The following is a 19,423-nucleotide window of genomic DNA, read 5'->3' as shown; positions in this document are numbered from 1 at the left end:
CCATAAGCTCCTTTACACGTCAGTGTACACGGGGTACCTGGTACGCCCATAATATGCTCACAACTACTCGATTTGCTCAAAGACGTCGACGCACATCGTAACTCATGGCTAAAAGCAAACAATCCGGCATTGCCTGCCACTCGCTGACTGCTTCGCATAAAGTTGATTCCCACAATGACTGTGATCTGACGTAATTTTTGACATGATGAGTCACCCAGTGAGCACGGAGGGCTGCAGTATAGAGTGCGATATGTAATGAGATTGACTTCTGAGGCTGTCACAGACTATAAATGTCGCTTAATGAAGGAGCCATGCAAGGGGCACGACATACTGCTTAAACATTTACCCAGGGGACACAAGCACCACTCAAGGATGGTGGAAAGAGTGACAGTCGCGATGTACCACGCCGTTCAAGGGGTCTGCGTGAGAGCACCCAGTTGAATCTAAGATGCGGCATTCGAAACGTAAAAGAAGAAACGCAGTAACGTTAGCCGTGGCACGCTCAATAAACTGTCTGCCGGGCACGCACTAAGGGTAGCCAGAGATAGAGAGCGAGTAGGGGACAAGCTCTGGCCTACCCAGGGGTAGTTAACCGCTCCCCTCCCCTCCCCTGAAAGTTTTCAGTATATATACGCGCACACGAACATGCATAAAGGTTGTTGAACCCTCCACACCCCATCCCCCCAGCCCTCCCCCTAAAAGCATTTCTGGCTACGCTACTAGGGACTAGGGTAGATTTCCTGCTTTCTTTCTTTCATGAGACTTAAATGAGTACTGACACGAATTTTAAATATTTTCGGATTGTTGCTCTAAATAAAAATACTGGTGTCGAGAAACCTAAAACGAAATTGTGGTGCCTGGGAATGCATCGTATATACTTTAATTACTGCTACCTTAAAAAGACACTTTCGGTTTCGATATCTGGAGGGTGACTTTTCAGTGACGTTTCATATCATTATGACGTCACGGGGATACAGAAACTCGCGACGTACTAGTGGCAAATCCGTCATCTGCTCGAGGTGCACATAAACAACGATGAGTGAACTGTCGTCCAGTGACCCTGACAGTGATTTCTGCGACTTAGGCTGCATGCAGGACGCAGAACTCGCAAACTCGGGGGAACTGTCTTGACTCGTCGGGATAATGTCCATTGCAGCGGGGCTGGCTTGCAGATTCTCAGTGACGAAAACTTCAAATTCAAATTAAAATATTTATACGTGCTCTTCGACACCGGTGTTTGGACAGCGTTGACACTGCATACCAAGGAAACGGAAAATGTCCCTTTTGCGATGACTCAAAATCGTGTCAGTACTCCTTGAACAAGGGCGCTGGACGAACTACAGTCGCGTGGCAGCGGGGGGGGGGGGGGCATGAACCACTCTCCAGGATTGGAGACGCAGAGTGGCGACTCGTGAGAACATTTACGGCAAGCAGCGAAAAATAAAACCCGATGCAATGGAGATGCAGAACGAAACGCTGCAAGAAATATCTTTCGTTGCCAGACACGGGGGCACCTCGTCTACGATTCGCGGTCTACGCGCGTTGGCGTGCGGTGGCTTCACAGTTTCTGACCGCTCTTCGCTTTCCCTCACCCTTCGCCTTGCACCCTCTATTTGCTGCTCGCCGGCTCAACACGCAATCAACCGCGGAGCTAAAAAGACAAGAAGACCAGCATACAAAGCTCTGCGCCCTCGGTACCCTTTCCACCCGTATTCATGCAGTGCCGAGGTGCGCAGGTGCCAGACGGCTTGACCGCGCGCGCCTGTCTGAGGCGTCTGCTTGACGTCCCCAGAACGATCTCGCGTATTACGTGCAGTTTTGCAGAAGCCGAGGCACGCGGAATTCTCAAGGGGGCACCTTGACGATAAACGCAATAAAAGTGATGGCAAGGTCGCATTCCACTGCAAGAATAGCAGTTCCTGAGTTAAGCAGCAAATATCTTGGAGTAACAACTTGAAGTCGTTCAGAAGTTCAAAACATCGTTTTTTGTTTTTTTTTTACAAGCTCTACAGGCGCGAGGAGTGTCCCCGTAGATGCTGTTTTTTGGCTCAGAGAGCACGTGCGTACTTCTCCAGACTGCACAGCACTAACCGCTCAGGTAGCACTGTAGCTGAGCGAGCCGGGATGGAACGGTGGGGGTCAGAGTGGTTGCGGGCGGAGGCGGGCATGAATCATACTTTGAGCGCGTACGGTAACCTCAACAACAGTTACCTTCGAGGTCACGCGCACAGGCATCCTGCCCGTTTGAATGAGGCGAAGAGCGCTTGCTTTGCCTTTTGGGGAGTTTTAAACGGTGCCGTTTTTACGCTCAACGCGAGTTGAGCGTTCGCATAGCAAGCGCTGCGCTTATGAACCACCGTTCCCGGCTGCCGAAAGGAATTCGAAACAGCCAGCTCTTTCTATCGCGCTTCGCGCGCTCCTCTAAGGGCTACCGTGAAATGGGTGTTGCACCTTTTGAAGATTCCACTGCTTCGCGCATAAGGGGCACAACGTAACCGAAGTTGCTGAAAAGGTCGGTGATAGCTTTGAAAGCACTACGAATACTTCCACCGTAGAGTGGTATAGTTCGGTGCTTCCGAGTAGCAATGAATATTTTGCGATTGTGTTAATTAAAATAGTCAATCCCCATTTAGAAATTAATCATCACCGTGCGACGACACTGTGTCATGTCAGACATAGAATTTATGTGCATTTAACGGGGACACTACGCTTGACAATGTCGCGTGCGGCGATGTGGGACAATGACACATCGGGCAAGTGTAACTCCATACTGTTCCTGCGTTGTATGTTCATTCGTTTTTTATGCCTTCGCCTCGCCTCGCCTTCGCCTTGGTTGGCATAAGTACACAATAAAGTATGCCATAATTATACCAACCGCAAGCGTACAGGCACTATTTTATCGATATCTTGCTGAAATCTGCAAGTCGACTATAATACAATGATCCTTTGAACCAGCAACTGTTGTCCAGAAGCACTAATTATCCGCGCGAGGTCTTACCAGGAAGAAAACATGAACACGATGTATTTCGTAAAATCCGGGAGGTCTTGTTTACTACAGATCTTTCCTCTTCACCCAGACAGTAAGTATTGCTCGCAATGATTCCATTGACAACCACAGCACGCCCGCGGTGCAAATGGCATATGCCGGGGCCTCACTTATAGGCTCGGCTGCTGCAATAGATTTCTTTCTATCAGCTTCATGGTCAAACTTTCTTGCGTGGAAACGAGATTTGTTCGCGCATGCGCAGCGTCATTTCTGTATGTGGCGAAATACCGCTTTTACAGATGACTCCAGGAGGTCCCCATCTAGCCTCCTAACATTACTCTGAGTGATATCATAAAATACAGTGTCACACAACGTTTGCTTACCATCCAACGTGCCCTTATATACGCCAGACTCACAGGAGAAAACTAAGAAGTACATGGCTTGGCGTGAATACGTTGACCATGTGCAGATTGCCTAACAAGTTTTTATGCTTAGCATAAATACGTTTCGCATGATTTAAATTACAAACCCAGCGCTTAAGTAAGTGTGACATGCGGCCGGTGCGCTTCACAGCATGGAGGTTACGCTTCCACGCTGTTTTACACCAAAAGAACCTCCGAAGGCCTCAACTTTTTTTTTTCAAGCGCATCGACCGTGAAGAGTACAGGTCACCGAAACGAAAGGCGAACTATCGAAATGAAATAACTCTCATTTATAATATGTGCGAGGATCAGAATAAAGCGTGACGTACGCAAGGGGACAATTTCTGCAGTCGACTTGGAAGCGCCGAACGATAATATCGTAACAACAACACTTAAATAGTACGAACCACGTATACTTTCGCCGCAATATTACCAGGCCCTTCCGCAGCGACTGCAGAAGTGACATCCATGCTCTTCTTCCAAAGGTCTGGTGCGCATGCGCTTTAAGAACGCGGACGAGAACAGCGGAACGTAGAAAAGGACCAGCGTGCGAAATACGCTCTCTCGATGTCACCCGTGACACCGTCAGCAGGCGCAGCGACGCAGTTTGGCACATGCCACCGTGGTCTCTAGAATTTCGCACTGCTACAGGCGCTGCGTCTATGCGACGTTCTCACGTTAATTCGCCTTGCTGTCCCAAATACGCAAATTGCAACAAGTAGCATAGATGGCGATCCTATCTGGGGCTCATGGTTTTTGTGAACTTCTCGTACACATAAGGTCACACGCCTCAACAACTACGATTATCAGGCGTCCGCAACTGGCACGAATGTGCACTTAGGGAGCGCGAATCACTTTATCTCGGTGATTCGGGCGCGACACGCTCAAAAAGACAGGCGAACTTGAAGAAAGAAAGCGTGGGGGTTAAATGCCTTTCCACGCCGCCACAACAATCCGCCCCCTCTCATTTTTTCTTTATAGTAACCGTTTCTTTTATATCTGAGACCTTGTCATTTCATTGCTCGACTCAGAAAAGCAAGCATGCGTATTTTTGTTTTTTGTTTTCTGCATCTATATCTTTTTTTTCTCGAACTCCGCTTCTATCTGAGCGTTCTAGGGGGCCGCCCGTGCGACTCAGCTGGAGGCTACACGCCACCGCCAGGCTTCCCATCAAAAAGGCATCCGTTAGAGGGGACGCCACCATTCGCGCCCGTCCCCCCTGACGGTTCTTGGCACCCGCTCTTTCGCTGAGTTCGCAGCCATGTCAGGGGGGTGAAACTTCGCGGTTTTTCTGTCCCGCGACCGCAGCGATCCTAATGTTTGGGGGCTGTACTACATACGAACATGAATGAACGTTGTTGTTCCATTATTACATTAATTAACCAGGTTATTTATTAACTCCGGAGTTTTTAATAAGCAAGCGAACTTAAAGGTTGCAGTTCGAGATTGCGAAAATACGAGCGCCACCCGAGTGGAAAACGGAACTGCGCCGTCCTATCTCTCACGGCGAAAAAGGGGCGTTTCTTGTCGCGCCGCCCATGTGTGCTACGGCCTACGGTGTCCCAAAGGCCGCTTTTACCACGGTAAGGTTTGTTTCAAGGAAACTGGCGAAACCTTTGCAATCTTCAGCGAAACAGACGCTTGAATCGCTTCGCGCCGTTATCCACAAATCGTGCTGTGCTGAGGGTGTCGAAATTCTTCACGCCACACCGGCATAAAATTCTTTAGGATCCCGGGCGGACGAAAGGTACGATCGGCATGCTGCTCTCTTTGTTTTTCTAGGCTTGCACGGCATATCAGGATGCGGTTGCAGCAATAGCGTAAAAATATTCAAGCTGTGCTTTTACTGTATGAATGGTATGTTTAGGCAATAATCATTCAAACACAACTCTGCTCTTTATTCGTGTCTAATTTGTGGTGTAGACGTAAACAAAAACAAAGTCTTACTTAGAATAAGTGGTGCAAAAATAGGTGGATGGGTAAACCTTCATCCATCAGAACACAACGATTGCCGTTTTGATCATGTGGCGGGTTGCGCAACAGGAGGAACGTCGCGCGCTTCGCCATCTGAATACCTTCCACTCGCTCAATTTGGCTTGCTGGTGTATCCAATTGAATTTGCTGCTAAATCGCCCCCCCCCCCCCCGCCACTCCGATCCTCAGTCCTCATCAAGATGGCGTCCCCCAGTGCGTGTCAGCAATGCGCCGCCATGTTTTAGTACCGCCCCCCAAACACCAGGTGTTCGTCCGGCGCTGCCAGCGAATATCGCGTTCCATGGATGGTATAGGAAGTTTCACCCCCCTGGCCATGTCTGCCATTCTGTACAACCTTCCCGGCAGTCCAGTCTGCGGCTTCGTGCACTCGCTCGCCAAGCACCTGGGCGTCGAGCTTACGCTCAAAGACGTGGGCTTTGCGAAGAAGGAGCACCTCAGCGTGGAATACCTGAAGGTCTGTGGGCGTGGCTTGTTCCCATCTTTTCACCATGCGCGCACATGTGTGTGTCAGTCTACTGGACAAACAGTATATAACATTCAGAGGCGCTTCGAAATCAATCATGTATTCGTAATAAATAGCACAACCACGTGCATGGTATCATGCTGACATTTTATACAGCAGGCACGCTTTGCTTTCAGCTCTTTTATGAGTTTTCACGCACCACATTATTCGGTGGTTAACGTTGCTTAAAACGCTTTCTTATACAGCACCACTCGTTGTGACAGGTCCTGTTACTTCGCTTTCAGGCACCTCTAATTTAGGTTTTTCGCGGCCCTTTCATTGATGGTGATCCATGTGTTTGACGTAATGATATCGGAGCTCAAAGCATACCTGCCTGGCGCAAGCCATGTGCCTGCGTCCATAACAAAGTTTTTCACTATCTTTTGGAGCTAAGGTTTTGATAGCCATTCGTGACGTTCACGGGACGTTTTCCGGGCTGCGCAATTCAAACGCGTACTTTCTTCCTAGTTTGTAATGGACTATACCTCTCACAGTCGCGGTTAGTCTCAGATATATTTGCCTTTGAGTTCTCAGTTAGCTTTATGAGTCCTACACTACCACTGTCGGGCGGTGTCGGCCGTAATAGTGTGACAACCTCACCAGGCACAATAACACTTTTAAGATAATGTGACATGGATGTTACTTGCAAACCAGTTATGCCACGACGCCCATGAATTAATCTGCAATGTCGCTAGTTGAACTGGATTTTGCAGTTGAGAGATCTGGCATTATGAGTGTCATGGGCGTAGACAGAAATATTTTTTTCGGGGGAGGTTCAACTATGCTTTATGTATGTGCGTGCGTATGTGTGTGTGCGTGTATATGTACGCAAGCAAAATTGAAAATTTTGGTTTGAACTCGCCCCCCAACCCCCCCCCCCCTTGGCTACGCCCCTGATCAGTATCTGTACGGGAAAAATATCGAGTTAGTGGTGGAAGTGGCAAGCGGGACAAATGACAGAGACATGCGCTGTTGTTGATGCGTGTTCAATTCAATACAATTGATGTGTGTTCAACGTTACAAGGACGCCGTAATGCATCGAAATATATGGGTCATCTTTCTTTGCATTTCCATCATTGCGATACATTAGCATAAAGATATTTGTAATTATTATTCAGTTTGCCTACTGTTTGTTTCCTTTTGCGTAAACATCACTCAAAGTTTCGCTATACGTCGATTCCACCTACGCATGGGATCCGCTATTTCCTTCTTCTTTTTTTTTTACAGACTTGTCCACCGCAACAACCACGACAGCTTCTTCCTATCCCTTTTTTTTTACTAAAGCCATACGTTACAGAAGATTCGCAGTTTTCAAAATTTTAACCGATCCGCTTCCGTTCTGTTCGTGCGCCCAGTCCTCGCTGGTCTGATAGGAGTTTTGCAGTCAGCATCGTTCGGCATCGGCTGAACCTTTGTAATGGCGTCCGTTCAGCCGTCTACAAACCCACCCTTAAATCACGTCAGGCAAGACTTGTGCCGTTATGGTTGAGCTATGCAAGGCTGTCTTGAGGAACAATAAAGCCTGTACACAGTCTGTTCTTCCTGCTTTGCTGGCAGCACCTTGGCATCCTGGTCTTTTTTCGCTACTCGTTTTCAAAGATAGCATGAGCCTTTCTTCAAAACGACTTCTACATCACCTAATCGCCGGCTTCAGTAATCCTAAATTCACTGTTCTGATTTGAACCAAACTAGGACGTTAAGTGAATCTGCCACCTAAGTATCCGCTGCAACGTTTATATATACTTTCACTTGTAGCTATTTCCATATCTGTTAAATCGCACGCGTGATTGGAACGTTATTGCTCATTTTCTGTTTCTGATCGCCGCCCGTGCCTCTACAATCTTACTTCTTGCAGATCAACCCATTCCACAAGGCGCCCGCCCTCAACGACGCCGGCTTCATTATCTATGAAAGGTTAGTCTACTATGATTAACTCTATGGTCTTCCTCAGTTCCTCCTACTTACTCTCATCTCATTGGTCTATCCGTAATTTTTCTTCTCTTGCTGCAATTCTCGTCGGAACCATTGACATCGTGACCCGTGATGCGCATAAATTAGGTTTTCTTTGCATATCCTCTACCTCCCCTTTCGGCCGTGCTGTCCTAAGCGGCAGTCTCACTTTGGGCGTGCCCTCCTTGTAAGCTGCTGTCCATGCCAGCGGCTGCTTCCTCACTGGAATACATTTGTGCGCGCATGGCGCGCAGATGTATCTTTGTGCAAATGTATGTTTGTGCACATTGCGCACGGTACAGAAGGAGTAGCGAATGCGCCCTAAATATTCAACAAACTGAACGTCTTCCTCTCGGAATGCTGACTTGCTCTTTTAAAACGTGCCTTGTTCACTCAATGCAGTCGACACGCAATGCCGCCTTCGTGCAATCACGAGTTGTTTCGTTTTCCCTTGCTGCCGCAGCAATGCCATTGCGTACTACCTCCTGCGCAAGTATGCCCCCGAGTCTGATCTCTACCCTGAGTGCTACAAGGAGCGCGCACGCATCGACCAGTGTCTTGCCGCTGTTGCCAGCACTGTCCAGCCGCGTCAGCTGCTGTTCTTTGTAAGTGCTTTCTAGAAACACATATTTATGTCGATACTACCCTATCTGGCCATATAATTACTGCTCTGTATCATCCAGCGTGCCCGGCTAATGGGGTCCTCACCCATCATAAACAGCCCAAGCGAGATCGTCTGACAATTGGGAATTCCTTGGAGCCCTTAAAAAATGTCAACGTCCCATTTGCACTGACAATTAAGTGGGCAATCCTAAATGCCTTGTGGGCAGAATTTCTTGTAGAGTACTTACTCAGATAAGGCTTTCATCAATCAGCGTTAGTAGGTGGGTCACTCTTGACTATGATAATGCCTTCAGAGGCTTCGAACTACGCACGGTTTTTCTTCTTGCATCGGGTAATAATTTAAAGGTTCTGCTGCTGTTACTCTCGCATTATCCCGTTGTTCAGAGAGAGCCCATTCGGCTGTTTGTCTTTGCTTGATGTCCCAGAGAACAACCCTTGACACTTGCTTGTAAAAGTAATTCCGTGACTCTCCACACCCTTCACAATGCCCTTTCCAGCGCGCGACCTTCTGGGAGAACAAGAAGCCAACGGATGAAGAGGTCGCTGCCTTCGAGGAAAACGTTGTCACAGGTTACCAGCATCTCGTCACAGACAAGTTCGCCACTGGAGATAGCTCACTCTCGCTGACCTTTGCCTGGTTGCCAACCTGACTTTCACCCTCGAAGTACGTTTCTGCTTCCGTTACCTGTCTGCAGCCCATGCTTGAGAGTGTTCCCCATTTTCCACGTGCTTTATTTTCCTTCCTATCCATTTCCCCCAACAATGACAGCACTTACTTACTGGAGTGTTTGTTACACAAGCGTCACTAGATTTTTTTTTGTACTTGGACCTCTCAAAATGTCCATTTGCAACCTTGTTCATGACCAGGATGTGAGGACATGTGCATGTAGGGCATAATCTCGCCAGTGGCAGCGGTATCTTGCCCTAACTGTAGGGAAGTAGGCAAATGAAATCGTATACGGTACGAACCTTACTTAAATCATCCTGAGAAGTGCTATCCCTTAGGGCGACACCGCGGGGACCTCCCGCGTGGGGACAGTTAGACCTGGCCTGACCGCCGCATCGCAGGCTCTCTGGGCAGCCCAAAGTGTATGCTGATACGCCGAGTTCTTGAGGGCCGAGCTCCATTTTTTATTCTGTGAGGTCCTTGTCCCCAAGTAACGAGGGGCACCGCCAGAACATGAGCTCTAGATTGCACGTCCCCCCGCAGGGAGGGCACTGTGAGCTAAAGTTACTTGGGAATAGACAGTGCATGAAAGCGAGATTAGGATATAAATTATTCTCGAGCATCCTAAGTGTCACACCCTGTGGTCTCGTGAGCTTTTTGTATGATGCGGGAAATACTCTCCGTTCCAGGTATAAGTGTTTTGTGAAGTCATCAAAGGTAAACAAAGTGTCTCGAAAAAAAAAAAAGAAATCGTATCAGTCGAACAAGGAAACTACTTACAAAAGTTGACTCCTAGTTCAATACAGCAGAGACCCCACTTGAATATTCTGGTGAAATTCTACTTTAGCGGCAAATAGCGTCCTGCTTCCCAGAATATTTAGCATTTTGCAATGTGGGCCCACCTATGTGTTTACGGGCGGTGTTCGAATGGCGTGGGAAACAACGCGCTTTGTAGTGCGATACTACACTTTTACCAGAACTGGTCTACCAGAAGCTGTATAGAATCGAGAGTCGTTTTGATAGCTAGTTTCTTTTTGTGAGATACAATTTTTCTCACCTCCTTCCCATTCATTTAGAGCAGGGTGCCGTTTCTGCCGCCGAGAGACGGCGCCATACAGAGATGTCCCCATATTGTGAGAATGGCAGCTGTGTTTTTCAAATGAGCCTGCCTTACTCTCATATAATGCACTCGCAAGAGGCAGTGTCGTATTCTTCTCCGTTCAAGGGCTATGTACGCTGCTTTCAGAACGGCTCCGTCGACAAATCCAAGTTCCCGAAGCTTGTCGCCTACTACGAGCGTGTGAAGTCCGAGCTTCCTTACTTCGAAGAAATCTAAAGGCCATCCTAAGTGACATTAAGCAGCGCTGGAGCGAGCTTAAATGAAGTAAAAAAAAAAATATCTTTGTTGCGGGACTGTTTATTTCTTTGCCTCCTGCCCAATAAAGTGTAATATTTTTTTTTTCGCAGTTCCTGATTCCCGTAGTATTCATACGCTATTCGTGCACCCCCTTTTTGTATACACCTGTATTATTTCAACCTCTTGAGTTTACTGAGGTGGTGTTAGTACATTCAAGCCAGTCGCTTTGCAATGCTAACTGCCATCTTACGAAGCATGTTGCACTTAGTCGCATAACGACTATTACGTGGCGTAAGTAAATAATCATTGCCGCTACTTGTACAACATCGACGCGTGATGGTTGATTGGGAAATGGTTAGCACATTCTTCACAGCTGCGATGTTTCACCTATCTGTTTATAGATTTATTTTGTATAGAAATGACGCCAATCCTCTCTTGAGGGTCATTAAAGGCACGGACGTCTTGTGCCCGTTAGGCAGATACAATTCTACGACATATTGCATCCATGAGCGTGACACACATTTATACAAATCAAGGAAAACTATACTGCATCAAAACAATACATATTTGGATTTCAATAACTAACGCTAGTTCCAATACATGGTAAATAATTCATTGCAATATGTGCTGCAATTCGGCAGCATATTCCATCCCTCAACTACACTGTCGGGAAAGAGAATGCCGGCACATATTTGTTAGAGCAAAATAAGAGTGGAGCACTCGCGTATGATTTCCCCTCTGGCCCCATTTTGCCCAGCCGTTGTGATGTTCCGAACGATTGATAGCCGTTTAGGTGAGTTGTGCCAACTCACCTTTAGGTCGTGGTTAGGCTGACCTACTGATATATACATAAAAGGGGAAGACGACTTTTCAGCCGAACAAAATGCCTCTACGGGAGTTCATGGGTTGCATGAAAAGTAACATGTTGTCAACTCGACAAAGAAGCCGTCCTAACCATATATAACGCCTGTTTAGCACATGTATTGCATTTAAAGAAGTCGTCCCATATAACCTATGGCGCTTATGAAATGGCTTTACGTACAAACACTTTCGCAAGCCTTTTACGACTGCATGCAGCACATTACAGTTTATAGGATAACAAAACAACGATCATTGTCGCATACATAAATTTAACAGGTCTTGAACGAGAAACTATCAACGTGCAATTTTCATCCTTAACATTGCCCCTGCTCTATGCGTCAGCAGAAAGAACATTGCATCGATGGCTAGGCGTGAACGCTGTCACAAAAGTGATCGCTGCTTTATAAAGAAAAAAAATTCGGAAGATCCCACGCCATGTGGGAATCGGTTTCATGCGAAGCAGTAACGAGTAATTGTCTATGCTGCATTTTTTGGCTTTGAGCCAAGAGGTGGAGAGACGTGTTTTTGTAAGTGTAGCAGCTGTATGCACATTGTGGGCTTACCAAAAACGTGACAACACTGGCGTTTAAAGGGAAACTTGTAGTCCGACGTAACGTCAGCACTCATTTCAGGGCACACACGTCAGTATTATCGAAAAGAAGTGCATTTTAAGGTGTCACGATGTGAATTTATTACGTACATTTCTTTAGCAAATTCCTCCTGGGCGAGCAACGCTGAATATAGTTTGCTTAATAATAGGAATACAAATTTAATACATATATTAGACTGCTCTTAAGTGGAACCAATACTGGAACCACAACTGACGTGAACCCGACATGAGGTATGAAGGAAAGAAGTGTTTAATTTCAGGGCTCGTTTTCTTTGTTATACACAATATTAATGAGAACTAACAGACAATAATGCCAAGGAATGTATAGGGGATGTTTTTTAGTAATCAATGTAAGGTAATTGTGAAGAAAGAAAAGTGACGAAAAGATCGCTTGCCGCGGGCAGGGACCGAACCTGCGACCTTCGAATAACGCGTCCGATGCTCTACCAACTGAGCTACCGCGGCGGCCATCCCCCCGTCCACTTTATAGGGTATATGTGTGCATTTAAACGTGGGAGCGTCAGTCAGCGCCGCCAGTAGCCATGACGGCGAGTGTGGAACACTCTTTTTCTGCCTTGTTAAGATAGCTTGCCCGCGGCAAGCTATCTTTTCGTCCACTTTTCTTTCTTCACAATTACCTTACATTTATTACTAAAAACATCCCCTATACATTCCTTGGCATTATTGTCTGTTAGTTCTCATTAATATTGTGTATAACAAAGAAAACGAGCCCTTGAAATTAACACTTCTTTCCTTCATTCATAGCGAGGGTCTCGTTCTGGCAGACTTGATGCTTTCAGGTAGTATGCGAGGGATTATTGGTCAGCTGCCAGCTCGTAATAAGTTCACGTGCTACGTGACGCCAACAAGGCAGAAAAAGAGTGTTCCACACTCGCCGTCAAGGCTACTGGCGGCGCTGACTGACGCTCCCACGTTTAAATGCACACATATACCCTATAAAGTGGACGGGGGGATGGCCGCCGCGGTAGCTCAGTTGGTAGAGCATCGGACGCGTTATTCGAAGGTCGCAGGTTCGGTCCCTGCCCGCGGCAAGCTATCTTTTCGTCCACTTTTCTTTCTTCACAATTACCTTACATTTATTACTAAAAACATCCCCTATACATTCCTTGGCATTATTGTCTGTTAGTTCTCATTAATATTGTGTATAACAAAGAAAACGAGCCCTTGAAATTAACACTTCTTTCCTTCATTCATAGCGAGGGTCTCGTTCTGGCAGACTTGATGCTTTCAGGTAGTATGCGAGGGATTATTGGTCAGCTGCCAGCTCGTAATAAGTTCACGTGCTACGTGACGCCAACAAGGCAGAAAAAGAGTGTTCCACACTCGCCGTCATGGCTACTGGCGGCGCTGACTGACGCTCCCACGTTTAAATGCACACATATACCCTATAAGTGGGACGGGGGATGGCCGCCGCGGTAGCTCAGTTGGTAGAGCATCGGACGCGTTATTCGAAGGTCGCGGTTCGGTCCCTGCCCGCGGCAAGCTATCTTTTCGTCCACTTTTCTTTCTCACAATTACCTTACATTTATTACTAAAAACATCCCCTATACATTCCTTGGCATTATTGTCTGTTAGTTTCTCATTAACGACATGAGGTATGTATCATAAGAGTATATATGTAATGTACATTTTGTTATAAAACTACATCGCCAGCCCTGCCACCACAATTGACGTTGCACGACCATACCCCTACATAGGGTATTTTTCCAAGCAGTTTCACGACCTGCGTGGCATACCCGTATGTCACGCAGAATGCTTGGGTTCGACTCCTGCTGGCATCCTGATTTTTATTCTTTGGCATTCGTCGGATCAACGCTGCTGATGTTGGTTTTTCTTCAAGCTTCCTCATTGAAATGACCAATGTCTGTTCTCGGCGTTCCTGCGTAGATGTAAATTGTCAATACCCTGTCTGTGGTGCATACCCGTCCACTGCGGCCCGTGGTAAACGGGTATGTGCCACACGTGTCTGGATGTAAGGGTTCGAAGACGTACGCGACAAGATTTTCACGTTATTCATGTCACGGCGAGACAGTCATATTCGTCAAACCCTCTTACTCTCTCATATCAATTTTGTTCCACAACGAGCTAAGGAGGCGATCAGGCGAGCACTCAACGTAGGCGGAGAGATAGATAGATAGATAGATAGATAGATAGATAGATAGATAGATAGATAGATGGATATATACGTAGATAGAAACGGTCAAAGTGCCTTTATTTCGCTAATAAATGCTTCGCAATTAAAAAAAAAGTTTGCAATAACGCATAGTGAGGGAACACTGAGCAACTTGCCCTCGTTAACGGTCGCATTCAGTGCAGGATAATAAGCGTATATTTTAACGCGATAGCTTTAAAGAGCTCCTTTCGCAGAAATTCCTGTGTCGGTGTCGGCGTCGTTGGTTGTGAGGGAAAAGATAAGGGCTGTCCTTGGGCGAAAATTCGAGGTAGGTGCGAATAAAGAAATGATAAAATATATTCAGTTCGAGTGGGATCGGGGATTCAAACCTGCGACCCCTCGTTCCGGGGCGCGATGCGCTTAGCCGCTCGGCCACCACGCATGCATGCTTTAGCATACTAACGGCGATCTATTTATATGCACCATCTGCCGTTAATGGTATACAGATCTCTGAGGTGTTGCAGCGTGGCAGAGGCTTCCCTGTCACCTGCGAGATGGCGCAGTGTAGTAAATTAAGTGCAAGAAAATGCTGAATGGGTTCTCAGTCTAGCCCAAACTCTCACGGGAAAGCTCTAATTGGACATTACTCATGCTATTGTACATAAAAGTCGTTTTACCGCTTCTTCATAGAGAGATAATCGCTCTTTTTGATGTTGGATATTGTCCAACGAAACTAAATCGAACGCCTCCACAACAAAACGATCTGTGTAACGAGCTGTGATGTAGACCAAGGGTGAGCACGATGAGCAATATTTACAGCGAAGTGACCTGCATAACGAAGTATTTTGAACTTCAGTAGAAGCCTTTTTATAAAGGCATCTGACTCTAATGAAAGTGGCTCTGGGTATAAATCTGCAAAACACACACAGGCCATATATCGGTTCTGAGGTCGACTTCAGCTGCCAAAAGAAAAACTGCAGGCTTCCGGCAATGCGCCGCTAAGTGCTCAGAACAGGAAACCGTTCGAACGCTTGACGGGAAATGACACGATGATTCCGTGAGCTTTCACGCTAACTTATGGCTGTGTCCACGATTAAAGAACCATACGGTGCTTGAACTTCGATGCAAGAACTGCGTAGACATAATTAACTCTAATGAATCATGAGACTTAGCTCTAAGGGGTGATTTGGATGCTGACGGACATATGCGCCCATCGCTTCATGCACCCGTAGTTTATTATGTATAGATGTACCACGTACATGAGTTTAGCATGTATAGAATGTAACATCCACGAACTTGGCATATAAGTAGAGTGTAAGCGATGGCAGGGCGCATTAAATTGCTGGTGGTGCATTGACTATGGTTAACCAGTGGTGGGAAGGAGATCGGTAGCATGGTGTCAATTTTTTTTCTTTTTTCATAGGTTTTCGAAGAATATCAGTGGCCCGAGTGGAACATGACGACAACTCCTGATAATCGCCGTTACCCTACTGTGAGCAAGTACAAAAAAAAAAGAAAAATGAACAGTGAGACTGGTGCAGACGCAAAAAGCAAACGCCGCACGAAAATTTCTTTCATTGCCAGACACGGAGGTACCTCGTCTAGGAAGCGCGATCCGCCTGTTGTGGTGTGCGTGGCCTATTCTTTACTATTTCGGACCCCTAGACCCTGCCCCCTCCCTCCTCCTCGCACCCCTATTTGGTGCTCACCGGCGCAACAGGCAATCGACCGTGGAGCTAAAAAGACAAGAAGAACAGCAGACAAAACTCTGAGCACTTGCTACTCTTTCCGCTCGCACGCAATGCCGAGGTATGCCCTTGTGCAAAGTACGCAGGTGCCAGACCGCTTGACCGCGTCCGCCTGTCTGAGGCGTCTTCTTGACGACCGTGAACGGCCTCGCATTTTACGTGCAGTTTTGCAGAAGCCGAGGTACGGGGTCCTCTTGCAGTTTCTCGACTATAAAAAGCAATAAAAGTGGTCGCAAGGTCGCATTCCATCGCCAGGAAATCAGTTCTTGAGTCAAGCAACACATATATTGCGAGCAACTACCGGAAGCCATTGAAAGGGTGAAACGATCGAATTTTTCGAAGCATTAGAGGTGCGAGGGGCGTCTTTGCAGCGGCCGTTTTCTGCTCAGTGATCACGTCTAGTGATGCACAGTACTAACCGTTTGGGAAGCCCAGTAGATGAGCGAGCAGAGATGGAATGGAGGGGTCAGAGGTTCAAGTACCACAAAGATGCTGTGATTACTTTTGCAGGTCTCTTACGGATACCTGCACCGGCGAATTATTCTTTCCAATCGACAACTTTCGCCGAAATACGATTATTCCACCTGTGACGTCCTTCCAGGAAGGAAATTCTGACGCGAATGTTTTTTTAGGATCATAGCGCTCATATTTACAGCAGACGTGTCCTCCCAGCCAAGAGAGTATATTTTGTTACCCTTGAAATGCGTCTCGAACCGCCGAACGCCCGTGGTATATACGACCTATGCGGAGGCCTGACGGTGGTAAGGGCTGGGTTGCTGAATATGATCTATTAAGGCGAAAGCCTTATAGATCTCACGAGTCAGAAGTCTTCGCGAGGCTCGGCGAGACATAACGGTACTTCGCTTGACCTTGTCGGCGGCGTCGTCAGCGCGAAGAATTAAAAAGAAATCTGTGTAATAAAAATCGGCCAGGAGTCGCGGGATGCTCAAGTGAATTAATTTTTGTCCGTTGCCGTACAAAAGTCACGTGACCACAATGTCACACGGCGCCATCATGGTGTATAAATTGTCAAATTGTGTGACGTCATCACCACGTCATCTGATGACGTACACGTAACATCGTCACGTGAAGAATCAATAGTATATACTGAGAAGAAAAAGAAGAGCAAGACGGTGGCTTTCGCCTGCCAGTCGTCATGTGAAAGGCGTCGTGCCAGACAGTTTGTCTTCAACGTGAAACCCTGAAGAAATGCTTTCGTAAGAGCTTCAGTCGCAGACAGCTTTATAAGTCTGCCGCATTTCCTCCTCAAAGGCGAAACATATGTGTGTATGTTGCGATTACGATAACGAAACAAAGTACAAGCACAAACCCTTTATACTAGTCGGCGACTTCAACGTAGACATTATGGAGAAGCGACTGGATTATGCAGTATATGATGTCTCGGATACGCTCTACGATGCATTTCATATGACTGGGAACAACCAACAACCACCCGAGGAACATGCATAGACCGTGTCTTTGTTTATTTGCCAACTTTAGATTAGATTCACTCAAAGAACCATTGCCTCTCCACTTCAAAGACCACAAAGTGGCAATAATGAAGAGAAAACGGAATCCAGAACTCAAGACAATATACGAAATATAACAAGAGGATTAAAATAGAAGAGCGTTAAAGAGGAATCAACTAAATACATTTGTATATATATATATATATATATATATATATATATATATATATATATATATATATATATATATATATATATATATATATATGTCACTGAATTGACATTCGCAGTGGCAACGCGCGGCTGACGTACGGTGACATATCGGTACGATACCCAGTGCTTCGCCACTCGTCGTGTTTGCCATTAATGGAGATGTGATTTTTTTTTTCAAGCTGGTTCAGCTTGTTTAAAATTTGCGCATGTGTCCAAAAACCAATTTTACTGAAGTGGCTCGCATATCGCTTGTAAATCATTATTCTGAAAGCTGTATAAAGCATAGAGAGAAGTACTGTTTCCTTTATTTGCCAACATGCTCTTATGTATGCCAAACGCACAGGAGAAAGACTTCTCCGTGCATGCCTCTGCTCGATCGTTCTCGCCCTTAGCATAAAAAAACTGCGCATGAAGTTGCAAAGCCAGCACTTAGGTGAGCGTCACACGCGCGCTTGTGCGACAGATTGCGAGAGGCGTTCGCCAGCACGGCAACATAACTGAAATGAAAAACACATGACACACACACACACACACACACACACACACGCACACACACACACACACACACGCACGCACGCACACACACACACACACACACACCACACACACACACACACACACACAATGATAAGGACAGCATACACAAAGCGCGAGGTATGTCAAAACGTATTACCAAACTGAAATATCAAAACTTATCAATATCTTCATGTTCTGTCCGCCTGAGTAACATGATAAATTCTGCTCAATTTTATGCTGCAATGTAGCGTTGGTCTTAAATATAGTTGAAATTCCCTTGCTGATATTTTTGTAATAAAGACATCAGAATGCTTGGGGGAATTGTACAATGAAAGCAGGTGACTGCTTACAACATTTCTCTTGTACTGTTTCCTTCACGATATTTGTCACATCGTTTTTGGCCGACCCGAACGTTCTATTTTGCTGCATCTACCACATCACAGTAACAATATAATCACAGTAACAATATTAACTGGAGACAGCTCTCGGGAGAATCTCACGGCACATGGGATATTTAAGGGGTCGAGTGTAACTTCGAGTGCTCTAAACATCACGGTTCGTGCGATATCAAAAAAATGATTCGGCAGCCGGGAGAAAAAGATTCTTCAATTAATCTGCTCCAAGCTGCTGTTCGAGAATCTCTAATTTGTGCTTCACTGAGGGGGAACTGTATCCGAACTATCAGCTAAAACAGCACACTGCGCAGCACTGCCACGTTGACAGGATGACAAAACACAAGAATGTTATCGTGTTGTTGAAATCAGCTGACTCTGGTGTATCTTATGCGAGCTCAGCAGAAATCTGCGGTTATTTCTGCGCCTTCGAAGCTAGCGAGATAATGGAAAGAGTCAAAACTAACTTTTCTTCTTTTGCCTCCTTCCATTGTGTCTGGCATGCGCAGTGTGCTCTTCATGACGAATAACAGAGGGTCATTTGCATATGCCGAACTAGCCACAAGTTTCCGTCGGTGTCAATTTCATACCCATTACACGTAATAGATGACTGAACATACTAGTGAAAGAATGAGAAATCGCGAACGGTCGCTGCGGCCAGAAATGCGTCACAGGTAAAGACGAAAGGTGCGCTACGCTGCCTGTCTTTTGGTTACACTTCCATGATTATTCATTCATGCGCGCGCCACAAAGCTAAGAGTTTTTAACATGATCATGATACCAATTTCTTCCCACCAGATGAATATTTTGGTACCTTAAGATTCGGAGGTCGATTGATCTATTCTTTGGTAACGGGAATAATTTATAGCAGTGCTGTCCACAGGGCAAAGCAGCCTTGGATCCACACATGCGCTTGCAAGCAGTTGCTCCTCCCGCAGGATCTATTAAAATTAATATGCGTAGGGCTTAGCGAAGTA

The 19,423-nt window shown here is 46.3% G+C and overlaps 1 protein-coding gene across 1 annotated transcript; it reads left to right on the top strand.

Annotated features, from left to right (window-relative positions):
• The first annotated feature begins 5,716 nt into the window (after positions 1-5,716).
• LOC119390771 (glutathione S-transferase 4) lies at positions 5,717-10,529 on the top strand. Its single transcript, XM_037658472.2, is given in 7 exon segments — positions 5,717-5,857; positions 7,761-7,819; positions 8,319-8,460; positions 8,977-9,088; positions 9,091-9,143; positions 10,393-10,486; positions 10,489-10,529. Coding segments are annotated over 7 exon segments (642 nt in total).
• The last annotated feature ends 8,894 nt before the right edge of the window (positions 10,530-19,423 follow it).

The sequence above is a fragment of the Rhipicephalus sanguineus genome, chromosome 4 (assembly GCF_013339695.2).
Source record: "Rhipicephalus sanguineus isolate Rsan-2018 chromosome 4, BIME_Rsan_1.4, whole genome shotgun sequence".
NCBI lineage: Eukaryota > Metazoa > Arthropoda > Arachnida > Ixodida > Ixodidae > Rhipicephalus > Rhipicephalus sanguineus.
The sequence above is the reverse complement of the archived record's forward strand: the minus strand, read 5'-3'. Positions and strand labels throughout refer to the sequence as shown.